The following is a 26,124-nucleotide window of genomic DNA, read 5'->3' as shown; positions in this document are numbered from 1 at the left end:
CGTAAATCTACTGCTTTTTTTAAAAAATTGATTTATTTTAATCTATTACGTAAAAAGTAACGAAAATCACAAAATTAATTTAAAACATACACACATTCTAAAATTTACAATTAAAACACAACATATTCATTCACATGCAACATATTTTCATACAAAAGACTATATTTTGAAATAAAAAAAAATATTCAATATAACAGTTTTTGAAAGATTCAAGATTTTTGAGTTAATAAGTAAATAGAAATTTAAAAACTTAAAGTGCACGTCATCATTTAATTTTGATATTAAAAGTCTTACTTGTATCAGTCATATCCTAATGTTATATGAAATCATAAAATCTAATTTCTGTAAAACTTGAAAAAGCGTATACAAAAAGCGTTTCTAGCATTTAAAATATAATATTGCAGTTTTTCAAAATTTTTTGTTTCGATACCAAATATAATTTTCATATATCGGATTAAATAAACAAGTAAGATTTATACTTTTAAAATATTTTTTTTTTATTTCTTTACTCTCATTTATTTGTTGTCAATTACCTTTCAATTATAGATTTAAGCGAAAAATTTTCATATTTAAACATTTGTTTTGATTTTTAGTTCTTTAAAATAAAACAATAAAATAAAATTATATTAATTTAATGCCAGAAGTCGTGAAATTTCGCTGTCGCTATCGCGGTCTCCCAATCTGTGCTTTATATACTTTTCTGGCTGTATTATCTTTAAGTTACAGTGCTTTACGTTTCACATTTATGAAAATAATATTGCAGCTGAAATTAAAATGAAATATTTAGTTTGCATTTAAAAAATAGCCATGTTCAGCTGAATTTCTTTAAAAAATTATTAGCATTAATTTCTTTGTTAAACATAAATTTAAAATGCATTTCCATTTTATTTTTACAATAAACATCATGTGTAATTATTTTTTTAAAATTTATTCGATTCATTACAAGTCCATTTCTCATTTAATTTTGCAAAAAAAACAAAAACTTAACATAAAATTATATAACTTATCATATTATGTCATTATTGTACGTAAAATTAGATTTCATTATAAATTACCTAATATGCATTTTATACATTTGAAATTTTAATTTTGCTACCAATATCATCATTTAATATTCGAAAAAATATAAAATAATATATTGCTTATTTCATTTGTGTAGTTGCAGTCGAACAATTACAATTTAGCAATAATTGCATTAGTTATTTGAATTTTTAATAACAATTTTGATCTTAAATAAATTATAAACAATTTTTAATATTCTCCTTATTATTATTTCTTTACTATTTTTCTTAATTTATAGTAGCAATTTCTTTTCAATTAAATAGGAAAATTTGTAAAATAAATTGAAACTCTTTTATTTTTTTCAAAACAATGTCATAAAAATTTTTTAGAATGATATTAATATTTTCGAAGTTTCAATTACTCAAAAAAAAATTGCGTTTATTATATTCGCCAAATTTTGCCTTCATTTTGATACGACTGTACTTATATAAATGTTATTAGCAAAACATATCATTTTAATTTCATCCTATAACCGAAAATTTCTAATATTATAATTTTAAAAAAATTTTTATCTTAAACATTTGGTTAATATTTCATACACCCTGTAAAAAATAGCAATTTATCATTTGAATATTTTTCATATACATTAATACTAAATTTATTTTATTCAAAAATTGTGTATTATTTCATTATATTCTAACAGATATTTGTATTTCATTTTCAAAATTGAATTCATTTTGACTTCGCATTATATAATAAAATATTATTTAATTAAATATAAACATAAATTACTCTAAATAAAAAAGAAGTTTAATATAATTTAGTTCGGTCAAAATAATTTACAAATATGCAAAAAGAAAAATCTAAAATTAATAAAGAATGTAATAACAAATAAATGTTATAACGTACATTTGGTTTTTGATATAAATGATGAAAATGTTAAAAAATCATGGTTAAATGTTTTTGAAAATTATAGGCGACAGCGATTTTTTTCGAAAATCGTTTTTTTTTTTCTCAAGTAAACATTCCGATTTTCGTCGTAAAAACAACAAGTGATTACAAGAAAAAAAAAATTCCTATTAAAATTACAAACCTTTTCAAAATTTTGATGTGTATAGTAAATTTTTCCATAATAATTTTTGTATCTTGTATTTTTAAAGTTTCTATTAGTGTATTTTCTGTGTATAATTTTAGTTATTTATGTTGTTAGAGATAAAAAAATATTTTACAGAAGAAAAACATATTTAAATAATTTTGAGAAAAGAATGCATTATCAGATTGGGAACTGTGAATGAGACGATTCTCAAATTGTTATTTTTTTTTAAATTAATTATAGAGAAATGAACAATATAAATTGTAATTTTGTAAAGTTTTTTATTTTAATTATACAACCAGCTAGGTAATATTTAAAATTTATTTGAAAGAAATATTATTGTGAAATAATGAAAGTAGGTGGTACAAATTTATCGTTAATTTATTACAACTGAAAAATTGACAATTTTTTTCATTTTCTAGAGAAACTTGATTTTGGATTTTTTTTTATAACAAAAGAATATTGTAATGTAAAATGTCTTTAAAAATAGATTAAATGTGTTTCTGAAATATTAAAGTTTATCGAAATTTTTAAATGCGTTTAGTTCCAAAAGTTCGATTTTAAAGTAAAAAATTTGAATTTTTTTGTCAAAATCAAGTTTGTCAATTAAAAAAATGAAACAAAAAAAAAAACAGAAAATCAAAAATTAATAAAATGGTTTTTGTACAGTCTGTTATGTAACTACTTCTTTAGTTAAGAAATCCGTTGTCTATATGTATGTATGTATAAATTTTCTGTTATTTTTTTCATGGTATAACTGGGTATTTGTTAAATTTTTCACGCTGATGTTTTTTTTAAATGACATTTTTACAATAACTTAAAATATTATTTTTTATTATCATATAAGGTGTAAATAATTCATATTTTGTAATTTATTTCCTTAATTATATACAGTATTTGTATGTATACAAAATAAGAACTAAGAACGCAAGAAAAAAAAAACTTTACATTGCACTTTACACATTTAGGTACGTGTATATTTATTTATATGCACACAGACGTACTGTATATATATATACATATATACATATATATATATAATATATATATATATATATATATATATATATGTATATATATATATATATATATATATATATATATATATATATATATATATATATATATATATATATATATATATATATGTATTTATGTATACGTTTATGTATCTATATATATGTATAACAGTACAACACGTATCAAATTTTAGTACATGCATTAGCTATTTATATGTACTATGCCTATATTTATACATAAATTTTCTTTTTAGTTTTCTTAATTAGTTTACATAAATAGTATTTGTCTGCAGTTCTTTCCCGGTGTTACAATTTATTTATTTAAAAGTTTTTAAATTTTATTTAAATTCAAAAATGTATTAATCTGGATGTAATTACGATCTAGTAAATTTAAGCAATGATAAACAAATTTATTTCAGTTTGCTGTTAATTTCTATATTTTTGCGAAAAAAATTTTGTACATACTTTTTATGTTTTCGAAAAAAAAAGTAGATTGAAAGAAGTTATTCCGACAAGTTGCAATTTTGAAAAATATCGTGTCTTTTTGTAGTACGATATATGTATAAGTATAAAAAAATAAAATATTCATAATAAAATATTCTTTATTCATTGTCATAAAACTTAATCCAAATAATATTCCAAAAAATTCAATAAAAAGAACATGACGTATGTAAATTTAGTTATAAAACAAAAATTTATTTGTTTTTGAGCATATTCAAATTGCGATTATTATTGCAAATTCAACAAAAACTTGATATGAAGAAAATGTCCAATTTTTCTCTCATTAAAAAGTGAGTTATTGTTGAAAAATTTCAATGTAAAACAAACCGTCAATTTTTCCCATATAGTATTGTACAAGAAACCTCACGTTTGCAAATATTTGAGAACAATTTTATTTTTAATGAGAAATAGTATGGATGGTTAATTTGATTACGGATGGTGAAAGTGACCTAAGTCCATTTGCAATTTCAAAACTTTTTTATTTTCAAAGGAATGATAATATCAATAGTTGAAATTGAAACTTATGTTGTTGAATAGGAAAATAAATATACTTACTGTAAGGCAAATATCCAGTTTACCCAATTTTTGGTTACTTTAAATACAAACGGGACTAGATTTCATTTTTATTTGAAATAGACTTAGATCACTTTCAAAATAAACCATTTATATATAAAATTTTTCTCATATTTTATAAATGTCAAATTTATTGTTTTATATTTATATACATATCTTTTACGTTGATTATGATGTATTTTGATAAATGTTATTATTACTGTCACTAGTGCTGTACTTTATAGTGTATACGAAAGATAGCAGAAAAAATTTGATAATAATTAAAAAGTTTGATAATTAAATTAATGGATTATTTTATGTGAAATAAAATATATTGAATAATTTAAATAATATTGTAACAAGGGAACTAAGTCTGTATATATGTATGTATGTTTTTTTTTTTATAATTTTTTTTCTATACTTGTTCATTTGCAAAATAATTCAATTTGCATAATATTGTTTTATTTACATATGTATGTAGGTGTGTATATGCGTACATACAAGGGGCAGAGCATGTGTGGAATTATAAAGATTAAATTCGTTTATTATTAATTATTTTGTGTAATTATTACAATACATATGTATGTTAGTACTTCGGACACATAATGTTTTATAATATTAGAAAAGGGATGCAATGTTATATCTATTATAAAATTTTTAAAGGGCAATATGAAAAATGAAATTTCAATGTTAATAAGAACTTTATTTGATATGATCGAAATTAAAAAAAAATTTAATAAGATTTTTATATGTAATAAATTTTTCTTTAATTATAAAGCTATATAAAATTTAGAGAATCATGAGATTTGTTTCTTTTCACAGTTCTTTAATTTAACATATTTTTATTTTCGTTATTCAAAAGTTTATAAAACGTTTGAAATCGATGTAGATTAGTACGACATAAAGTGTAATATAAGTTTTGCAACAAAAATTTAATTTATTATAGTTCGTTATAAATTCATGAAAAATTGAATTTTAAATGATATATTGTTAATAGTTACCATTTATCAATATTTTCAGAAATTGCAAAATTTCAAATTTTTTTTAAATACACTTTACTTTTAAGTAAAATAAATTTGTTTAATTAAAATTAGAATATATATATATATATATATATAGGAAAGGCTTTATTTATTATTTAAATGCATGGTAGCATATCCCTAATATTCATGTTTTTTGAATTATTAGTTTCAACGACTTGTTTATAAAAAACTAAAATTATTATACCTTAAATTACAAAAGACTGTACATTAATATTTTTCATATCGTCTAGTAAATAAGTATGTCAATTTTAATTTATATTTGCTTGTAGTAATGTTTAATTATACTTTTGATTTTATAGGCATACATGTTGTGTATAATATATACGTACGCATACAAAACGTATATATGTATGTATAAATGTGTTCTAATATATAATACATGCTTATAATATATTATTTTCTCAGAATTATTTAATTTTCGTTTTTCTTTTGTGCGTGAATAAAATTTTATAAAAATTTTTTTGTAATTTTATTGGTAGAAATTTTTTGTAATATTAGGAAGCATAAAAGATTCGAAAAAGTTATATGCAGAATAAGTTATTTATTTAGGCTAATTTTTTTTTGTTTTAACTATCGTATCACAAAATACCAAATCAAATTTTCAAAGCACACTGTTCAAATTATTATTGAGCACATTCTTATGATTATTTTTATAGTTTTAATTTTAAGTACCCTCCTTTTTCTTGTTTTTATCAATGAAACTCTTTTAAATAATAAGTTATTTCTATAAAAACGTACTTTACCTTAATTAAAAAAAATGGTTATTTAAAATAAAAATCAAATCACAAAAAAAAAAAAAATTTCATATGCAGACGACAGAGACTGCAATACCGATACTGATTGTTCAAATGAGATGGCTTGCGTTGAAGGACATTGTTCTGATCCTTGTGCAATGCGTGGTGCATGTGGTACAAATGCTCTTTGCAAAACTATATTACACAGACCAAGATGTTCCTGCCCAAATTGTTACATTGGGAGACCAAATATAGAATGTAGACCAGATCCTAAATGTGATTATTCAACAACTCAACGTCCAGATCCAACAATACAAGTGCCATGCCAAACTGATAATGATTGCCCAGAACAATTAAAATGTGATCGTTATGGACAATGCATTGATCCATGTAAAAATCCAGTGTATGTATGTGAAGGAAATAAAAAATGTGAAACACGTAAACATAGACCAGTTTGTGTATGTAAATCTGGTTTCGTTGTTAATGAATATGGTGAATTAACATGCGCACCAGAGAAACGTGAATGTACACGTGATGATGAATGTGCATCAAATATGGCGTGTATTGATTATAAGTGCAGAAATCCATGTATAACACCAATTGGTAGAAATCCAATATGTTCAATCAATAAAACATGCGAAGTACAAGACCATAAGCCAACCTGCATATGCTTAAAAGATTGTCAACCATCTATATCAATATGTTTACGCGATAATGGATGTCCAATAAATTTAGCATGCCGTAACTATCAATGCGTTGATCCGTGCGAATTTGCTAATTGTGCTGATCAATCACCATGCATTGTTGAGGATCATAAACCAATTTGCAAATTCTGCCCGACTGGATTTGTTGCTGATCCAAGAAATGGATGCCAAAAAGGTAAAAGTCTTAAACTCTAATCTAGAAAAGTGAAATCTTCAAATTAAAAAAAGACTATAATTGGATTTACATATTTCTATAGAGAAAAAAAATAATAAAAATAATGTTTAATTTTCTTAAATCAACTTGAAGCACACTTTTTTCTGCCTGCCTTTATTATTTTAGTCTTGTCATTATATTTACTTTTATTTAGGGCTTTATAAAGAAAATAAAATAAAATAAGAAAGATCCCATAATGATTAATACACAAGTTTTAAAATATTTCCAATGGAATTGTCTTTTAAGAATTTTAGATTATTATTTTTGGTTTAATTTTCTTTCTTTTTAAAATTTAACTTAATTTTCAAATAATAATAACTACTTTCAAAATTGATTTGTTGGTAAAAGTGGAAATTTCTGAGCGGAAATTACTTACTTTGTTAATTTTTGTTTTGGTTAAAATTGCGAAAGACATTTAAAATGTTCTTTAGGCTCAGGCTGCTATTATTAAAATTTGGAAGAATTGATTTGGATAAAAGATTTATATCATTATATCAAAAAGAGTATTATTAAGATTTTTAATTAACTATTAAAAAACGATTCCTTTGGAAATTATTTTTTTTTTTCCAAATTACGAATGCTTTCTAGTCGCGATATTTTCTATCTTACAATATTCTTCAGTATGTATTTATTGTATATGATATTTTTTTATTTTATTTTAAGTAAACGACAAGTACTTTTTTTTATTAAAATAATGTTAGGATTGTTTTGTGTTATAATGTTGTTTCATGTTTAATTTTTGTTAATAGAAGGCAAATTATTAACATCACCTTATAAACTATTACTCCTTTTAATGTAATTTATAAAATATTAAAAGATAGTAATTTTAAACTCGAATATATATAATTTTTTTTTTTATAATTTTTTTAAACATTTATTTGTAAACATAATAAGTATAGTTTATGTGCTTTGAAATGAATTGATAAAAGCACCTCTTTTTTTATTTATTCTTTTTTTTATATTAAAAATATACTCTAAAGACGAATATTTGCACATTTAACATTTTATTAAAAATCTTAACGTTCTCTTTTAAATCTATATTTATTGTTAAAAACCATAACAATTTTCTCTGTGTAACAAAAAAAAACAAAAAACAAAAATCTTATATATCTGTTTTTATGTCCTTTTTATGATTTTGTATTACATTGCTTATAACAATGCCAGTCAAATGTTGTCAATTGCTTATTAAATTTACATATTAAATATATATTTTATAAGTAATAATGATAGAATACTTAAATTAGATTTCGAATATTTAAAAAAGTAATGCGAAATTTTTCCAAATTTATTTTTTTTAATGTTGGATGAAAAAATATAATAAAAACATATTGACTCTTAAAATAAATAAAAATAAGCAAAAATTAATATTTGTAATAATGAAACCTAATCAGATTACAGACATTCACACACGCTCATGCTCACTATCACTAAAAAGTATCGGCGCTATTTTTAATTAGAATAACTTTAGAATTATTTTTTTTGTATATAATTCATAATCTTTAGAAAAGGAAATTAGAGTAATTTGCTTTAAAATGAACTTACTATTTTTTTTTTTGGTTGAAGTAATTTAATTCTTGAATTACTTTTATTTTTATTAACCCTTTTGGAAATTTTGAAAATAACAAAAATTTTGTTACTAATATAATGTTGTTGTCTTTGAAAAAAAATTAAATTAAATAAAAGAATTAAATTAAATTCTTATTGTAAATTGTAAATAAAAATTTAGTTTAGATTGCATTTGTTTAGAAAGCTTTATGAAAATTTAAAATTAACAGCTAATGTAAATATAGTTTAAAATATTAATTTTTTATTACAAAAACCATTCGCAGTGAAATTACAGAAACAAAGCAAGAAACTTAGCTATGCTAGAAATGTTTGATATAAATTTTAATATAGAAAAATGAGAAGGTTGACAAACTTTTCTAAATTTATCGTTAAAGTATTAATTAAAAAAAAACTTAAACTTGATAAAAGTTTACTTATTTTGTTAAGTGTATCCATGAATTCAATAATGTAGCAATAATATAATCATTTTTAGGCCAAATAATTTAACAATACTGTATTGTTATATTAAACAATTCAGGATATGCTGACAAAACTAAAAAAAATAAAATAAAATTATAAATACTTATAATTCACAGCCAATGAAAGCATCGACACGTCATATTGTTACAAAAATGATGACTGCAGAGATGATTACCAGTGTAAAAACGGGATCTGTATTGACCCATGTTTAACTGGCTGTGGTCAATCTGCAAAATGTATCACAAAAGCACATGCACCGATTTGTATTTGTCCTCCTAATTTTACCGGAGATCCCTTTAAAATTTGTTATTTCAGAACTGACACAATCGCGATTGTTCATCAAACTGATCCTTTGATTACAACAACAGAAAAATTAACTACCCTCGTATTAGACAAATCTACAACTCTTAAACATGATACATTTTCCACTTTACATTCCACTTCTAGAACATCAAAGCAATCAAATCTTATAACAGATACTGATGAAAAATCTTTAATGGATTTTACAACCAAAATGTACGTACATTACGACCCAAACGAAACTGAAACTGATAATTTAAAAACTAAAAGTATTACAGCAAAACCTTCAGTAACAAATACGATATTATTAGAGACACCAACTCAATATTCAGATCCATCACCTTCGGAAACGACTGAACTAATAAGTACTAATAAAACTTCTAAATCCTCGTTTCTGTTTTTAGTACCTACAATGCCTACCCATATAAGCAGTAAGTCGAAAGACACCACGCCCTATTTAACTAAAAGCGGCGTTGTTTCTGTATCAACAATACCTCCAGACTTTCGTTCTTCGAAAAATTTTTCTACCGAAACAACAACAGAGCAACCAAAAGCTTTTACTGAAATTAACATGGGTTATGATAAGACTGAGTCCCCTGTAACTTCAGAAGCATTTTCCACTGATACTACACCGACTTCTAAAACAACGACTATTCAACATTCGGAAGAAACTGTGACGGAGATTAGCTCTAGCAATCGCTATCCGTCAGAGTTAGATGAGATTCTTCCTGAATTCACCACAACTACAGCTGTTACACCTACTGTTTCACAATCAGAGCCCCTTTCACCCCAAGCTTCATTTACTAAACTAACAAGTAAAATGATAGAAACTATATCTGAAGCTACCAGTATAGAAGAAAACGCTGAACTAACTATGACTTATACTAAACCTTCAACTCCGGAAGCTTACACTTCTCAAACAAATTTGCTTTCATACACGAATCTCACCATCGATAAGGCAAAACAAATAACTGTTGTGCCCCATGACGATGTAATTGTTGCCAATAGAACTAAACAAATTATAACTACTGAAAAAACTACTGAGTATCCTATAACTACAGATACATCTTTGTTCAGTGCAACCTCTAAATACTCACCAAAAGGTGTTACACCTACTACGAAAGCTAGTACTGCAAAAGAAATTTCTACCGCAATTACAGTAAATGATAAAAAAACAGAGAAAGATTTGACTTTTAAAACCCCTTTTGAAGATGTCACTACTCCAAGTACACAAGTCAGCACCGTACCCAATTTGTACACAGACCCAATTTATTCCACCAAAACAACTGACGAAATTAATAGAACTTCCACACCTATTGTATCGGCCACGCCTTTTGTCGAGCTCACAGTTGCTTCACTCGAGTCTCATGTCCCTACAGTCTCTTTTAAAAAAGTAGTAAGTGAAAGGACAGAAGCTTTTCCTGAAGCTACTACTCTTTCTAGCAAAACTGAATTGCCTCAAACTTATACCAAGCATGTTTCAGAAGCAACTACAGCTAAAGTTCTTTCGCCAGTTTCAGAAGTTTCTACCATTTCATCTACAAGTTTTTCAATCGGTACAGCAAGTGACACGACCAAAATACCCAACGATGATGTTACTGTCGACTATAGGAAAGAACAAATGACGCCTAGTGACACAGTTACTGAAGCGGGTACCAAACTTTCAACTGCTCGTAGTACACGCATTGACTTGGCAACAGATTTGTACTTCTCCTTAATTCCATCCACTACTATGGCGGAGAAGGCTAAAGAAAGTCCCACTGAAGTTACAGTCTTTGATTATAAGTCTGGGTATCCTATAATTACGGAAACGTCTCCCCTAAGTGTAACGTTAAAATACCTTCCAAAGGTTACAACACCACCCACGAAACAGACGGATTCTGTTTTTCAATTTTTTACGTCTACAATTGCAACCAGTGAGGGAACTAGTGACACAAAAGACATTTCTACAGCAGCTACAGTAACTAATGAAAAAACAGAGAAAGATTTAACTTTCAAAACCCCCTCTGAAGATTTGACTACTACAAGTTCAGAAGTTAATACCTCATCCGGTTTGTACTCAAGCACAATTTATTCTGTGAAAGCATCAGAGGAAATGAGTATAACTACCCGTGAAGTAGCGGCATCTGAGCATAAAACTGAAGCAAGTTACGCGTCTCAGATACCTATAGAAGCAACCAAAAAGTATTCAAGTGAGCCGCTTACAACTACTATCGGAGCAATAGTTACTCGACCAGGGCCTCAGTTACCTAAAGTTTCCTCTACCGAAATAGTAAGTCAAACTACCGAAACTTTGGCTGAAACTACTACCGTCCATGACAAAACTGACTTTCCTCAGATTTATACCAAATCTCTTATTGAAGAAACTAACCCTAAATTTTTTGCTACAATTTCAAAAGTTTATACTTCTCCAACTGATATTATTTCAACTACGACTCCCTTAAGCGATACCACAAGTACAACAAGCAAACTACCCACTAATGGTGAAACTGTAGAACATTCAACTAAACAAATTACGATTACCGAAACCCCTACTGAAGCTGGTACCAGATTTTCGACTGATGCTCGTACTCTTGTTACCGCGACAACAGAGTTGCACTCTTCTTCGATTCCCTCCACGAAAACGACAGAGAGAATTAAAGAAAGTCCTACTGAAGTCACAGTGGTTGATTATAAGACTGAGTATCCTATAATTACGGAAACGTCTCCCCTTAGTACAGAACTAAAATACCTTCCAAAAGTTACTACACCACCTACGAAACCGACAGATTCTGATTTTGAATTTTTTACGCCTACAATTGTAACCAGTGAGGGAACTAGTGACACAAAAGACATTTCTATAGAAGCTACAGTAACTGATGAAAAAACAGAGAAAGATTTAACTTTCAAAACCCCCTCTGAAGATTTGACTACTACAAGTTCAGAAGTTAGTACCTCATCCGGTTTGTACTCAAGCACAATTTATTCTGTGAAAGCAACAGAGGAAATGAGTATAACTACCCGTGAAGTAGCGGCATCTGAGCATAAAACTGAAGCAAGTTACGCTTCTCAGATACCTGTAGAAGCAACCAAAAAGTATTCTAGTGAGCCACTTACAACTACTATCGGAGCAATGGTTACTCGACCAGAGCCTCAATTACCTAAAGTTTCCTCTACCGAAATTGTAAGTCAAACTACAAAAACTTTGGCTGAAATTACTATCGACCATGACAAAACTGACTTTCCTCAGACTTATACCAAATCTCTTATTGAAGAAACTTCTCCTAAATTTTTTTCTCCAATTTCAAAAGCTTATACTTCTCCAAATGATAATATTTCAACTCCGACTCTCTCAAGCGATACCACAAGTACAACAAGCAAACTACCTACTGATGATGCAACTGTGGAATATTCAACTAAACAAATTACGGTTACCGAAACCCCTACTGAAGCTGGTACCAGATTTTCGACTGATGCTAGTACTCTTGTTACCGCGGCAACAGAATTGTTCTCCTCTTCGACTTCTTCCACAATAACGACGGACAAGATTAAAGAAAGTCCCATTGAAGTTACAGGACATGATTATAAGACTAAGGATCCTATAGCTACTGAAACATCTTCCTTCACCGCAACCCTTAAATATTTGCCAGAAATTATCACGCAAACCACAGCTTCTGTCTTAGAATTTTTTTCGCCTACTATAGTAGGTAGTGACATAAAAGAAATTCCTACAGCAGTTACAATAACTGATGAAAAAAAAGAGAAAGATTTGACCTTTAGAACACCCCCTGAACAAGCTACTGCCACAGATTCTTTAGACAGAGCCGCACCCAATTTGTACACAGACCCCATTAATTCCACTAGAACAACTAACGAAATTAGTAGAACTTCCACTATCGGGACAGTAACTGAGTATAAAACTGAACCAACTTCAACTTCTAAGATACTTAAAGGAGAAACCAACAAGTATCCAGTTGAATTGGCCACACCTATTGTCGAGCTCACGGTTGCTTCACTCGAGTCTCATGTCCCTACAGTCTCTTTTAAAAAAGTAGTAAGTGAAAGGACAGAAGCTTTTCCTGAAGCTACTACTCTTTCTAGCAAAACTGAATTGCCTCAAACTTATACCAAGCATGTTTCAGAAGCAACTACAGCTAAAGTTCTTTCGCCAGTTTCAGAAGTTTCTACCATTTCATCTACAAGTTTTTCAATTGGTACAGTAAGTGACATGACCAAAATACCCAACGATGATGTTACTGTCGACTATAGGACAGAAAAAATGACGCCTAGTGACACAGTTACTGAAGCGGGTACCAAAGTTTCGACTGATCGTAGTACACGCATTGACTTGACAACAGATTTGTACTCCTCCTTAATTCCATCCACTACTATGGCGGAGAAGGCTAAAGAAAGTCCCACTGAAGTTACAGTCCTTGATTATAAGTCTGGGTATCCTATAATTACTGAAACGTCTCCCCTAAATACAACAGTAAAATACCTTCCAAAGGTTACTACACCAACCACGAAACAGACGGATTCTGTCTTTCAATTTTTTATGCCTACTATTGCAATCAGTGGGGGAACTAGTGGCACAAAAGATATTTCTACAGCAGCTACAGTAACTGATGAAAAAACAGAGAAAGATTTAACTTTCAAAACCCCCTCTGAAGATTTGACTACTACAAGTTCAGAAGTTAGAACTTCATTCGGTTTGTACTCAAGCACAATTTATTCTGTGAAAACAACAGAGGGAATGAGTATAACTACCCGTGAAGTAGCGGCATCTGAGCATAAAACTGAAGCAAGTTACGCTTCTCAGATACCTATAGAAGCAACCAAAAAGTATTCAAGTGAGCCGCTTACAACTACTATCGGAGCAATGGTTACTCGACCAGAGCCTCGATTACCTAAAGTTTCCTCTACCGAAATTGTAAGTCAAACTACCGAAACTTTAGCTGAAACTACTATCGTCCATGATAAAACTGACTTTCCTCAGATTTATACCAAAACTCTTATTGAAGAAACTACTCCTAAATTTTTTTCTCCAATTTCAAAAGTTTATACTTCTCCAACTGATAATATTTTAACTACGACTCCCTCAAGCGATACCACAAGTACAACAAGCAAACTACCTACTGATGATGCAACTGTAGAATATTCAACTAAACAAATTACGATTACCGAAACCCCTACTGAAGCTGGTACCAGATTTTCGACTGATGCTCGTACTCTTGTTACCGCGACAACAGAGTTGTACTCTTCTTCGATTCCTTCCACGAAAACGACAGAGAGAATTAAAGAAAGTCCTACTGAAGTCACAGTGGTTGATTATAAGACTGAGTATCCTATAATTACGGAAACGTCTTCTTTTAGTACAGAACTAAAATACCTTCCAAAAGTTACTACACCAATTACGAAACCGACAGATTCTGCTTTTGAATTTTTTACGCCTGCAATTGTAACCAGTGAGGGAACTAGTGACACAAAAGATATTTCTACAGCAGCTACAGTAACTGATGAAAAACCAGAGAAAGATTTAACTTTCAAAACCCCCTCTGAAGATTTGACTACTACAAGTTCAGAAGTTAGTACCTCATCCGGTTTATACTCAAGCACAATTTATTCTGTGAAAGCATCAGAGGAAATGAGTATAACTACTCGTGGAGTAGCGGCATCTGAGCATAAAACTGAAGCAAGTTACGCTTCTCAGATACCTATAGAAGCAACCAAAACGTATTCAAGTGAGCCGCTTACAACTACTATCGGAGCAATGGTTACTCGACCGGAGCCTCAATTACCTAAAGTTTCCTCTACCGAAATTGTAAGTCAAACTACCGAAACTTTGGCTGAAACTACTATCGACCATGACAAAACTGACTTTCCTCAGACTTATACCAAATCTCTTATTGAAGAAACTACTCCTAAATTTTTTTCTCTAATTTCAAAAGTTTATATTTCTCCAACTGATAATATTTCAACTACGACTCCCCCAAGCGATACCACAAGTACAACAAGCAAAATACCTACTGATGATGCAACTGTAGAATATTCAACTAAACAAATTACGATTACCGAAACCCCTACTGAAGCTGGTACCAGATTTTCGACTGATGCTCGTACTCTTGTTACCGCGACAACAGAGTTGTACTCTTCTTCGATTCCTTCCACGAAAACGACAGAGAGAATTAAAGAAAGTCCTACTGAAGTCACAGTGGTTGATTATAAGACTGAGTATCCTATAATTACAGAAACATCTCCCCTTAGTACAGAACTAAAATACCTTCCAAAAGTTACTACTCCACCTACGAAACCGACAGATTCTGCTTTTGAATTTTTTACGCCTGCAATTGTAACCAGTGAGGGAACTAGTGACACAAAAGATATTTCTACAGCAGCTACAGTAACTGATGAAAAAACAGAGAAAGATTTAACTTTCAAAACCCCCTCTGAAGATTTGACCACTACAAGTTCAGAAGTTAGTACCTCATCCGGTTTGTACTCAAGCACAATTTATTCTGTGAAAACAACAGAGGGAATAAGTATAACCACCCGTGAAGTAGCGGCATCTGAGCATAAAACTGAAGCAAGTTACGCTTCTCAGGTACCTGTAGAAGCAACCAAAACGTATTCAAGTGAGCCGCTTACAACTACTATCGGAGCAATGGTTACTCGACGGGAGCCTCAATTACCTAAAGTTTCCTCTACCGAAATTGTAAGTCAATCTACCGAAACTTTGGCTGAAACTACTATCGTCCATGACAAAACTGACTTTCCTCAGATTTATACCAAATCTCTTATTGAAGAAACTACTTCTAAATTTTTTTCTCCAATTTCAAAAGTTTATACTTCTCCAACTGATATTATTTCAACTACGACTCCCTTAAGCGATACCACAAGTACAACAAGCAAACTACCCACTGATGGTGAAACTGTAGAACATTCAACTAAACAAATTACGGTTACCGAAACCCCTACTGAAGCTGGTACCAGATTTTCGACTGATGCTAATACTCTTGTTACCGCGACAACAGAGTTGTACTCTTCTTCGATTCCTTCCACGAAAACGACAGAGAGAATTAAAGAAAGTCCTACTGAAGTCACAGTGGTTGATTATAAGACTGAGTATCCTATAATTACAGAAACATCTCCCCTTAGTACAGAACTAAAATACCTTCCAAAAGTTACTACTCCACCTACGAAACCGACAGATTCTGCTTTTGAATTTTTTACGCCTGCAATTGTAACCAGTGAGGGAACTAGTGACACAAAAGATATTTCTACAGCAGCTACAGTAACTGATGAAAAAACAGAAAAAGATTTAACTTTTAAAACCCGCTCTGAAGATTTGACTACTACAAGTTCGGAAGTTAGTACCTCATCCGGTTTGTACTCAAGCACAATTTATTCTGTGAAAGCATCAGAGGAAATGAGTATAACTACTCGTGGAGTAGCGGCATCTGAGCATAAAACTGAAGCAAGTTACGCTTCTCAGATACCTGTAGAAGCAACCAAAACGTATTCAAGTGAGCCGCTTACAACTACTATCGGAGCAATGGTTACTCGACGGGAGCCTCAATTACCTAAAGTTTCCTCTACCGAAATTGTAAGTCAAACTACCGAAACTTTGGCTGAAACTACTATCGACCATGACAAAACTGACTTTCCTCAGACTTATACCAAATCTCTTATTGAAGAAACTACTCCTAAATTTTTTTCTCCAATTTCAAAAGTTTATACTTCTCCAACTGATAATATTTCAACTACGACTCCCCCAAGCGATACCACAAGTACAACAAGCAAAATACCTACTGATGATGCAACTGTGGAATATTCAACTAAACAAATTATGATTACCGAAACCCCTACTGAAGCTGGTACCAGATTTTCGGCTGGTGCTAATACTCTTGTTACCGCGACAACAGAGTTGTACTCTTCTTCGATTCCTTCCACGAAAACGACAGAGAGAATTAAAGAAAGTCCTACTGAAGTCACAGTGGTTGATTATAAGACTGAGTATCCTATAATTACGGAAACGTCTTCCCTTGGTACAGAACTAAAATACCTTCCAAAAGTTACTACTCCACTTACGAAACCGACAGATTCTGCTTTTGAATTTTTTACGCCTGCAATTGTAACCAGTGAGGGAACTAGTGACACAACAGATATTTCTACAGCAGCTACAGTAACTGATGAAAAAACAGAGAAAGATTTAACTTTCAAAACCCCCTCTGAAGATTTGACTACTACAAGTTCAGAAGTTAGTACCTCATCCGGTTTGTACTCAAGCACAATTTATTCTGTGAAAACAACAGAGGGAATGAGTATAACCACCCGTGAAGTAGCGGCATCTGAGCATAAAACTGAAGCAAGTTACGCTTCTCAGGTACCTGTAGAAGCAACCAATAAGTATTCAAGTGAGCCGTTTACATCTACTATCGGAGTAATGGTTACTCGATCAGAGCCTCAATTACCTAAAGTTTCCTCTACCGAAATTGTAAGTCAAACTACAGAAACTTTGGCTGAAACTACTATCGACCATGACAAAACTGACTTTCCTCAGACTTATACCAAATCTCTTATTGAAGAAACTACTCCTAAATTTTTTTCTCCAATTTCAAAAGTTTATACTTCTCCAACTGATATTATTTCAACTACGACTCCCTTAAGCGATACCACAAGTATAAAAAGCAAACTACCCACTGATGGTAAAACTGCAGAACATTCAACTAAACAAATTACGGTTACCGAAACCCCTACTGAAGCTGGTACCAGATTTTCGACTGATGCTCGCACTCTTGTTACCGCGACAACAGAGTTGTACTCTTCTTCGATTCCTTCCACGAAAACGACAGAGAGAATTAAAGAAAGTCCTACTGAAGTCACAGTGGTTGATTATAAGACTGGGTATCCTATAATTACGGAAACGTCTCCCCTTAGTACAGAACTAAAATACCTTCCAAAAGTTACTACACAACCTACGAAACCGACAGATTCTGCTTTTGAATTTTTTACGCCTGCAATTGTAACCAGTGAGGGAACTAGTGAAACAAAAGATATTTCTACAGCAGCTACAGTAACTGATGAAAAAACAGAGAAAGATTTAACTTTCAAAACCCCCTCTGAAGATTTGACTACTACAAGTTCAGAAGTTAGTACCTCATCCGGTTTGTACTCAAGCACAATTTATTCTGTGAAAGCAACAGAGGAAATGAGTATAACTACCCGTGAAGTAGCGGCATCTGAGCATAAAACTGAAGCAAGTTACGCTTCTCAGATACCTGTAGAAGCAACCAAAAAGTATTCTAGTGAGCCACTTACAACTACTATCGGAGCAATGGTTACTCGACCAGAGCCTCAATTACCTAAAGTTTCCTCTACCGAAATTGTAAGTCAAACTACAAAAACTTTGGCTGAAACTACTATCGACCATGACAAAACTGACTTTCCTCAGACCTATACCAAATCTCTTATTGAAGAAACTACTCCTAAATTTTTTTCTCCAATTTCAAAAGCTTATACTTCTCCAAATGACAATATTTCAACTCCGACTCCCTCAAGCGATACCACAAGTACAACAAGCAAACTACCTACTGATGATGCAACTGTGGAATATTCAACTAAACAAATTACGATTACCGAAACCCCTACTGAAGCTGGTACCAGATTTTCGACTGATGCTAGTACTCTTGTTACCAGGACAACAGAGTTGTACTCTTCTTCGATTCCTTCCACGAAAACGACAGAGAGAATTAAAGAAAGTACTACTGAAGTCACAGTGGTTGATTATAAGACTGCGTATCCTATAATTACGGAAACGTCTCCCCTTAGTACAGAACTAAAATACCTTCCAAAAGTTACTACACAACCTACGAAACCGACAGATTCTGCTTTTGAATTTTTTACGCCTGCAATTGTAACCAGTGAGGGAACTAGTGAAACAAAAGATATTTCTACAGCAGCTACAGTAACTGATGAAAAAACAGAGAAAGATTTAACTTTCAAAACCCCCTCTGAAGATTTGACTACTACAAGTTCAGAAGTTAGTACCTCATCCGGTTTGTACTCAAGCACAATTTATTCTGTGAAAGCAACAGAGGAAATGAGTATAACTACCCGTGAAGTAGCGGCATCTGAGCATAAAACTGAAGCAAGTTACGCTTCTCAGATACCTGTAGAAGCAACCAAAAAGTATTCTAGTGAGCCACTTACAACTACTATCGGAGCAATGGTTACTCGACCAGAGCCTCAATTACCTAAAGTTTCCTCTACCGAAATTGTAAGTCAAACTACAAAAACTTTGGCTGAAACTACTATCGACCATGACAAAACTGACTTTCCTCAGACCTATACCAAATCTCTTATTGAAGAAACTACTCCTAAATTTTTTTCTCCAATTTCAAAAGCTTATACTTCTCCAAATGACAATATTTCAACTCCGACTCCCTCAAGCGATACCACAAGTACAACAAGCAAACTACCTACTGATGATGCAACTGTGGAATATTCAACTAAACAAATTACGATTACCGAAACCCCTACTGAAGCTGGTACCAGATTTTCGACTGATGCTAGTACTCTTGTTACCCCGACAACAGAGTTGTACTCTTCTTCGATTCCTTCCACGAAAACGACAGAGAGAATTAAAGAAAGTACTACTGAAGTCACAGTGGTTGATTATAAGACTGAGTATCCTATAATTACGGAAACGTCTCCCCTTAGTACAGAACTAAAATACCTTCCAAAAGTTACTATACCACCTACGAAACCGACAGATTCTGCTTTTGAATTTTTTACGCCTGCAATTGTAACCAGTGAGGGAACTAGTGACACAAAAGATATTTCTACAGCAGCTACAGTAACTGATGAAAAAACAGAGAAAGGTTTAACTTTCAAAACCCCCTCTGAAGATTTGACTACTACAAGTTCAGAAGTTAGTACCTCATCCGGTTTGTACTCAAGCACAATTTATTCTGTGAAAGCAACAGAGGAAATTGGTTTAACTACCCGTGAAGTAGCGGCATCAGAGCATAAAACTGAAGCAAGTTACGCTGCACAGATACCTGTAGAAGCAACCAAAAAGTATTCAAGTGAGCCGCTTACAACCACTATCGGAGCAATGGTTACTCGACCAGAGCCTCAATTACCTAAAGTTTCCTGTACCGAAATTGTAAGTCAAACTACCGAAACTTTGGCTGAAACTACTATCGTCCATGACAAAACTGACTTTCCTCAGATTTATACCAAACCTCTTATTGAAGAAACTACTCCTAAATTTTTTTCTCCAATTTCAAAAGTTTATACTTCTCCAACTGATATTATTTCAACTACGACTGCCTTAAGCGATACCACAAGTGCAACAAGCAAGCTACCCACTGATGGTGAAACTGTAGAACATTCAACTAAACAAATTACGGTTACCGAAACCCCTACTGAAGCTGGTACCAGATTTTCGACTGATGCTCGTACTCTTGTTACCGCGACAACAGAGTTGTACTCTTCTTTGATTCCCTCCACAAAAACGACAGAGAGAATTAAAGAAAGTCCTACTGAAGTCACAGTGGTTGATTATAAGACTGAGTATCCTATAATTACGGAAACGTCTCCCCTTAGTACAGAACTAAAATACCTTCCAAAAGTTACTACACAACCTACGAAACCGACAGATTCTGCTTTTGAATTTTTTACGCCTGCAATTGTAACCAGTGAGGGAACTAGTGAAACAAAAGATATTTCTACAGCAGCTACAGTAACTGATGAAAAAACAGAGAAAGATTTAACTTTCAAAACCCCCTCTGAAGATTTGACTACTACAAGTTCAGAAGTTAGTACCTCATCCGGTTTGTCCTCAAGCACAATTTATTCTTTGAAAACAACACAGGGAATTAGTAGAACCCGTCCTGAAATGGCAGCAACTGAGTATAAAACTGAACCAACCTACACTTCTAAGATACCTTTAGAAGAAACCGAAAAGTATTCAAGTGAAGTGGTTACAACTACTGTCGGGCTCACAGTTACTTCACCAAAGCCTGATGTGCCTATATTTTTTTCTACAAAAGTAGTAAGCGAAACGGCAGAATTTCCTCCTGAAGCTTCTACTGTTTTGGCGCAAAATTATACGAAGCCTGTTCTTGAAGCAACTACTGCCAAATTATTTTCCCATATTTCAGAAGTTTCCACTTCCAAAACAGATATCATTTCATCTGCGAGTCTCTCAAACGATACAATAAATGTAACGATCAAAATACCGCCAGACGAGAAACAATCTATAGGAGAAACCAAAAAGTATTCAAGTGAAGTGGTTGCAAGTACTGTCGGGACAACGGTTACTTCTCTGAAACCTAATGTACCTACAATTTTTTCAACAGAAAAATTAGGTAAAACGACGGAAAATGTTCCTTCAATTACTGCTATGTACACGAAAACTGAATTGTTTCAGACTAATACTGACTCTCTTTTGGAAGCAACTACAACTAAAATTCCACCTCCGAGTTCAGAAATGTATACTTTTCAAACAGACTTAACTTCACCTACACCTCCCTCTAATAATGATAATACAATTGTCAATTACAAAACTAAACAAGCTGTGACTACTGAAAAATTTCTTGGTGAAAAAACTAAAGTGAATATCACAACCCCTCTTGTTGTAAGCACCACATCCCAAATTTCACCTCTTAATATAACAATTATCCCACTGACTAATGTATTTACTACTCCTGTGACTGTTCTGACACCTTTATTAGTTGAAACTGATAAAACTGTTACTGAGAAAACGATAATTAGTAATATAACACTGGATTGTCTCATAGATTATGATTGTGAAACTAATGAAGTTTGTGTTAATCGTGAATGTGTTAGTCCGTGTTTTTTCTATAACATGCTTTGTAAAAGTAATTATCCAATATGTCGCACTTTTAATCATACCGCAATATGCTTTTGTGATGAAAATGCAGATTTAAACACACCTTATTGTCATAATGTGGCAGGTAAAAACTCAAATAAAAAATTTTAAAATATTTTCAAAGTTTAAACCTACATTGTATATCAAAACATTAAATACAAAAATGAGTTTTAGGTTTAAACATTCTGAAGAATGATTCATACTGCAAAATATTCAATACATTAAAATAAATTGCCATTTGACAAAATGCAATTATGGATACAATTATAATATAATGTTTTTGTTATGGGTATACGCAATTTCTAGACTAAATTTAAATTATTGGTTTTCGAATTATTTTTTTGAATAAATAAGATGTTTAGAATCATTAAACTTAAAAACATTAAACTTTTTACGAAAAATATTAAATTTGTGATGTATAATGCATATGACATTTTGCATAACATATTGCAAAAAAAAATATTCAATCATTTATGTTTTGCATTACTGCCTGCACATAAAAACAATCAACTATAGAAAAGATTATGCAAGTCACATTTTTAAAAGGAAAAAATATTACAATTCCAAAAAAGAAAAAAAATCGATATGTACAATTTAATTAAGGTTCATGTGTTTACACAATTAGTCAACTGTATGCCATATTATATTATTATGTAAAGGAAGAAAATACATATATTACATAAAAGTACAATGAATCTGTAGAGGTTGATTAAAAATATTTTATATTGTAGAGTTGGAGGTCTTCAATGTTGAAATCTTACCCTTCAAAATAAACTTTTTTATTAATTGTCAATTATTTTTCACTTGTTCTAAATTCTTATCAAAAAATAAATTGTATTGTTACAGAACTTATATTCCAAATTTTTACATTTGTTTTTAATTAGATTGAAAATACAAGTAGTTAAAATCAATTCTTTTATAAACCGTACTTTAACGGTATGTAAAGTCATGAAAATAAAAAAATTTGTGACAATGAATTATTTTGGAACTACCTTAAAATCATTAAAGATGAAAAAAGTGATAAATTGATTCATTTTCTTTTATGTAAATGTAAGTTACTCTTTTAAACTTTTCTTTTTTATGACAGAAAAGTTAACTCTTTTAGATAAAATATTTCTATTGGCATTAAATATATACAATACCTGCAAATGTAAGTAAATAAACAAATATATAACTTTGCAGACCAAAAATAAAGTAAGAGAAATTAAGGTAAAAAAATTATTTAAGGAGTTTTAAAATTATTAATTGTTTTTACTCTATTTGTACTGTATTTCTTCTCTTTTCCGTTCAGTTAATTATAAAACTCTATACATACAATATTATTCTATTAACTTTTAGCTTAAACTAAGAAACAAATTTATATTAAATAAAAATATTGACAGTTTACTTTTGACAAGAAAACTGCGTAGTTTAGAAGGGCAAGTATTTATTTTTACTTGTTATTTTTTTTTGATTTTGTATTGCATCTGAAAACGATTTTGAAGAGATCTCAGATGAATGCAAATTTCGCTATATTTTAACTTTTCATTTTTCTGTATTTTTCTGTAATATGACGTATTCTGAAAAAATTTGTATAAATTCTGTAAATAAAGTATGGTTTGCAATATATTGCGGTGTTGGATTTTTCTGTAAATATTTTTCTGTAAATATTTTTCTGTAAATATTTTTCTGTAAATATTTTTGTATTATAATTTTTTTTTGCTTTTCCTTTATTTTTATGTAACTTTTTTGCTACATTATGTATATTTAGTATTATATTAAGACATTATTACAGAATTGCATGCTTGTTATTTCTTTCTTTGATATATATGTAAAACAAGAGTACCAACATATTAACAATTATATATAAATCTAAAAAGTGTTTTCTTTTTTATGTACACCATAACATTTTTTCTATTTCTTTTAATTTTAGTAATTTTATTTTAAAATCAAATATGTGTTGTAAACTTTCAGAAATTGGTTGCAAAACGAATAACGACTGTCCATCTCAAAAAGCATGCATCAATTCTTTGTGTGTAGATCCATGTTCTTATTCGAATCCTTGCTCCACAGAACACGAGTGTCAAACAGAGCATCATGAAACTGCTTGCGTCAAAGGTATGAAAATGTGGCATGCTCTTACTCATTTCTAATGGTTTAATTACCTAATCATTTAATATGACGTTGATTATCTCATAAGTCTATAAATTCCTTCAAATTGTACATATACTAATATTTTAAATATACAAATACATAATTATGTAAGTAAATAAGTTTCGATAACGGTAACATTAAAAAAATTTTCTTTCTAGTTTGTGAATGTAATAAACCTTCAGATTGCAGAAGTGGATATTGTGATGGATGCAATTGTTTGGATAGGCAGCCAATTGTACCGGGCTGCGAACACTGTCCTTCCGGTCTAGGCTGTGATCCTTCAACTGGAGCTTGTATCAAAGGTATTTATTTTGATGTATAATTAATAAAACAGATTAGATTTTTGTAGATTATTTTTCAAAACAGCTTTATATTTCAAACAATACTTTCCCTAAAAATTTTGTAAATCATGTATATTATATAATATTCAAATTTAGAGTTAGATGCAAAAAGCTTTAATTGATTTAGTATAGGAATCAGTTATACAACATTATCGTTAGCTCTTTTGTAAAAAAAAGCACCAAAGTTTTTTTTTTAAATAGAAATAAAGTTTAATGCATTGGAAGTACATGTCTTAAAAAATGTTAAAGAAAATGTAACTTAAGCTAAATTGTTTGCAAAAGGTTACATCTTTAACTAAACTTTTATAAATTTAATTCTTTTGTTTATTCATTTATTTTATTAAAATTACTAACTTAGTTTCTAATACAAAAAATTGTCTTGTAAAATACTACCCCATAAACTAATACAAGTTAATATAAAAATAACAGTAACAACAATATCACCTGGTTCGGATAATAAAACAATAACAACAACTATCAAATCTACTAAATTAACAACAAAAGCTCCGACAAAAGCTAGTACTAATATCAATATGGTTAGCAAAGACACAAAATCTTCTGATATTACTACGACTGATCATAGCACCACAGACAACTTTACGACGCAAACGTCACCAATAACAACAACAACAATGGAAGCAATTACAAGGACAATGCCGCCAAAAAATAATCGAGCTGGAGATAATAATATAACCGAAACAACGCATTTATCAACAGATAGTACAATGTTTACAATGGAAACTGCTACCACGCCTATTCCAGAAAAATCAACATTAACTAACAAAGACATTGATATTGCAACTACAAAATCGACTAAGGCAACTACTGTATCATACACGACGGAGGCAATAACAACGTCACAGAGCGCAAAAGTAGAAATGAGTACAAGTACTCCATTTTTGTTTAACTATACTGAAGAAACCACGACATCAATAGCTCCAATAACGGAATCAGTCACTGAGGTAGTAAGAATAACCGAAAAAAAAACAGGTACAGCAGCAACATTACCAACAACAGAAGTATTTACAACACAATTTGATTCAGTAACTGAGTTCGCAACAACAAAAATCACATCTACAACAACTAAAGAATCTTTCACTGACATTGGTGAAAATTTAGTTACATCATCATCGACAGTTAAATCGCCAACACCTGATACCAGAAGACCATCCACCCGTGGAGACATGTCATTAGAAACTGATTATTTTAATTTTACAGCATTTACGATATTAAATAAAACTTCGACAACTCTACCAGTAGATTACACTATTACTACAATAACAACAGAGAGTAGTACAACTCCTATTTCCACATCCACACCATCTAGCACTGATAAACAAACTAACCCTATAACTACTACAATATATATACCAGCATCTACTACAGTAGGTGCTGAACAATTTACTCCAATTACTACTGAAATCATAACCTCTAGTCCTCCTAATTTAATTACATCTACAACGTTAATTACATGTAAATATCAAATGGATTGTGGTATTAACGATACTTGTGTAAATAACCGTTGTATAAAAGGTATTTAAAAGAAAAATAATTATTTTAATTTTTTCCTTTCTTGTAAGAAAATC

General features: G+C 30.5%; 1 protein-coding gene across 1 annotated transcript in view; it reads left to right on the top strand.

The window, feature by feature from the left end:
- LOC129615157 (uncharacterized) overlaps positions 1–26,124 on the top strand; it is a 180,247-nt gene that overhangs the window by 67,203 nt on the left and 86,920 nt on the right. The window contains 2 exon segments of the mRNA XM_055530250.1: positions 24,018–24,154; positions 24,427–24,499. Of these exon segments, the coding sequence (XP_055386225.1) occupies positions 24,018–24,154; positions 24,427–24,499 (210 nt within the window).

Source organism: Condylostylus longicornis, unplaced genomic scaffold (genome assembly GCF_029603195.1).
Source record: "Condylostylus longicornis isolate FDR11 unplaced genomic scaffold, ASM2960319v2 ptg000135l, whole genome shotgun sequence".
Lineage (NCBI taxonomy): Eukaryota > Metazoa > Arthropoda > Insecta > Diptera > Dolichopodidae > Condylostylus > Condylostylus longicornis.
Note: the sequence above shows the minus strand (reverse complement) of the source record. Positions and strands in the feature narration are given on the sequence as shown.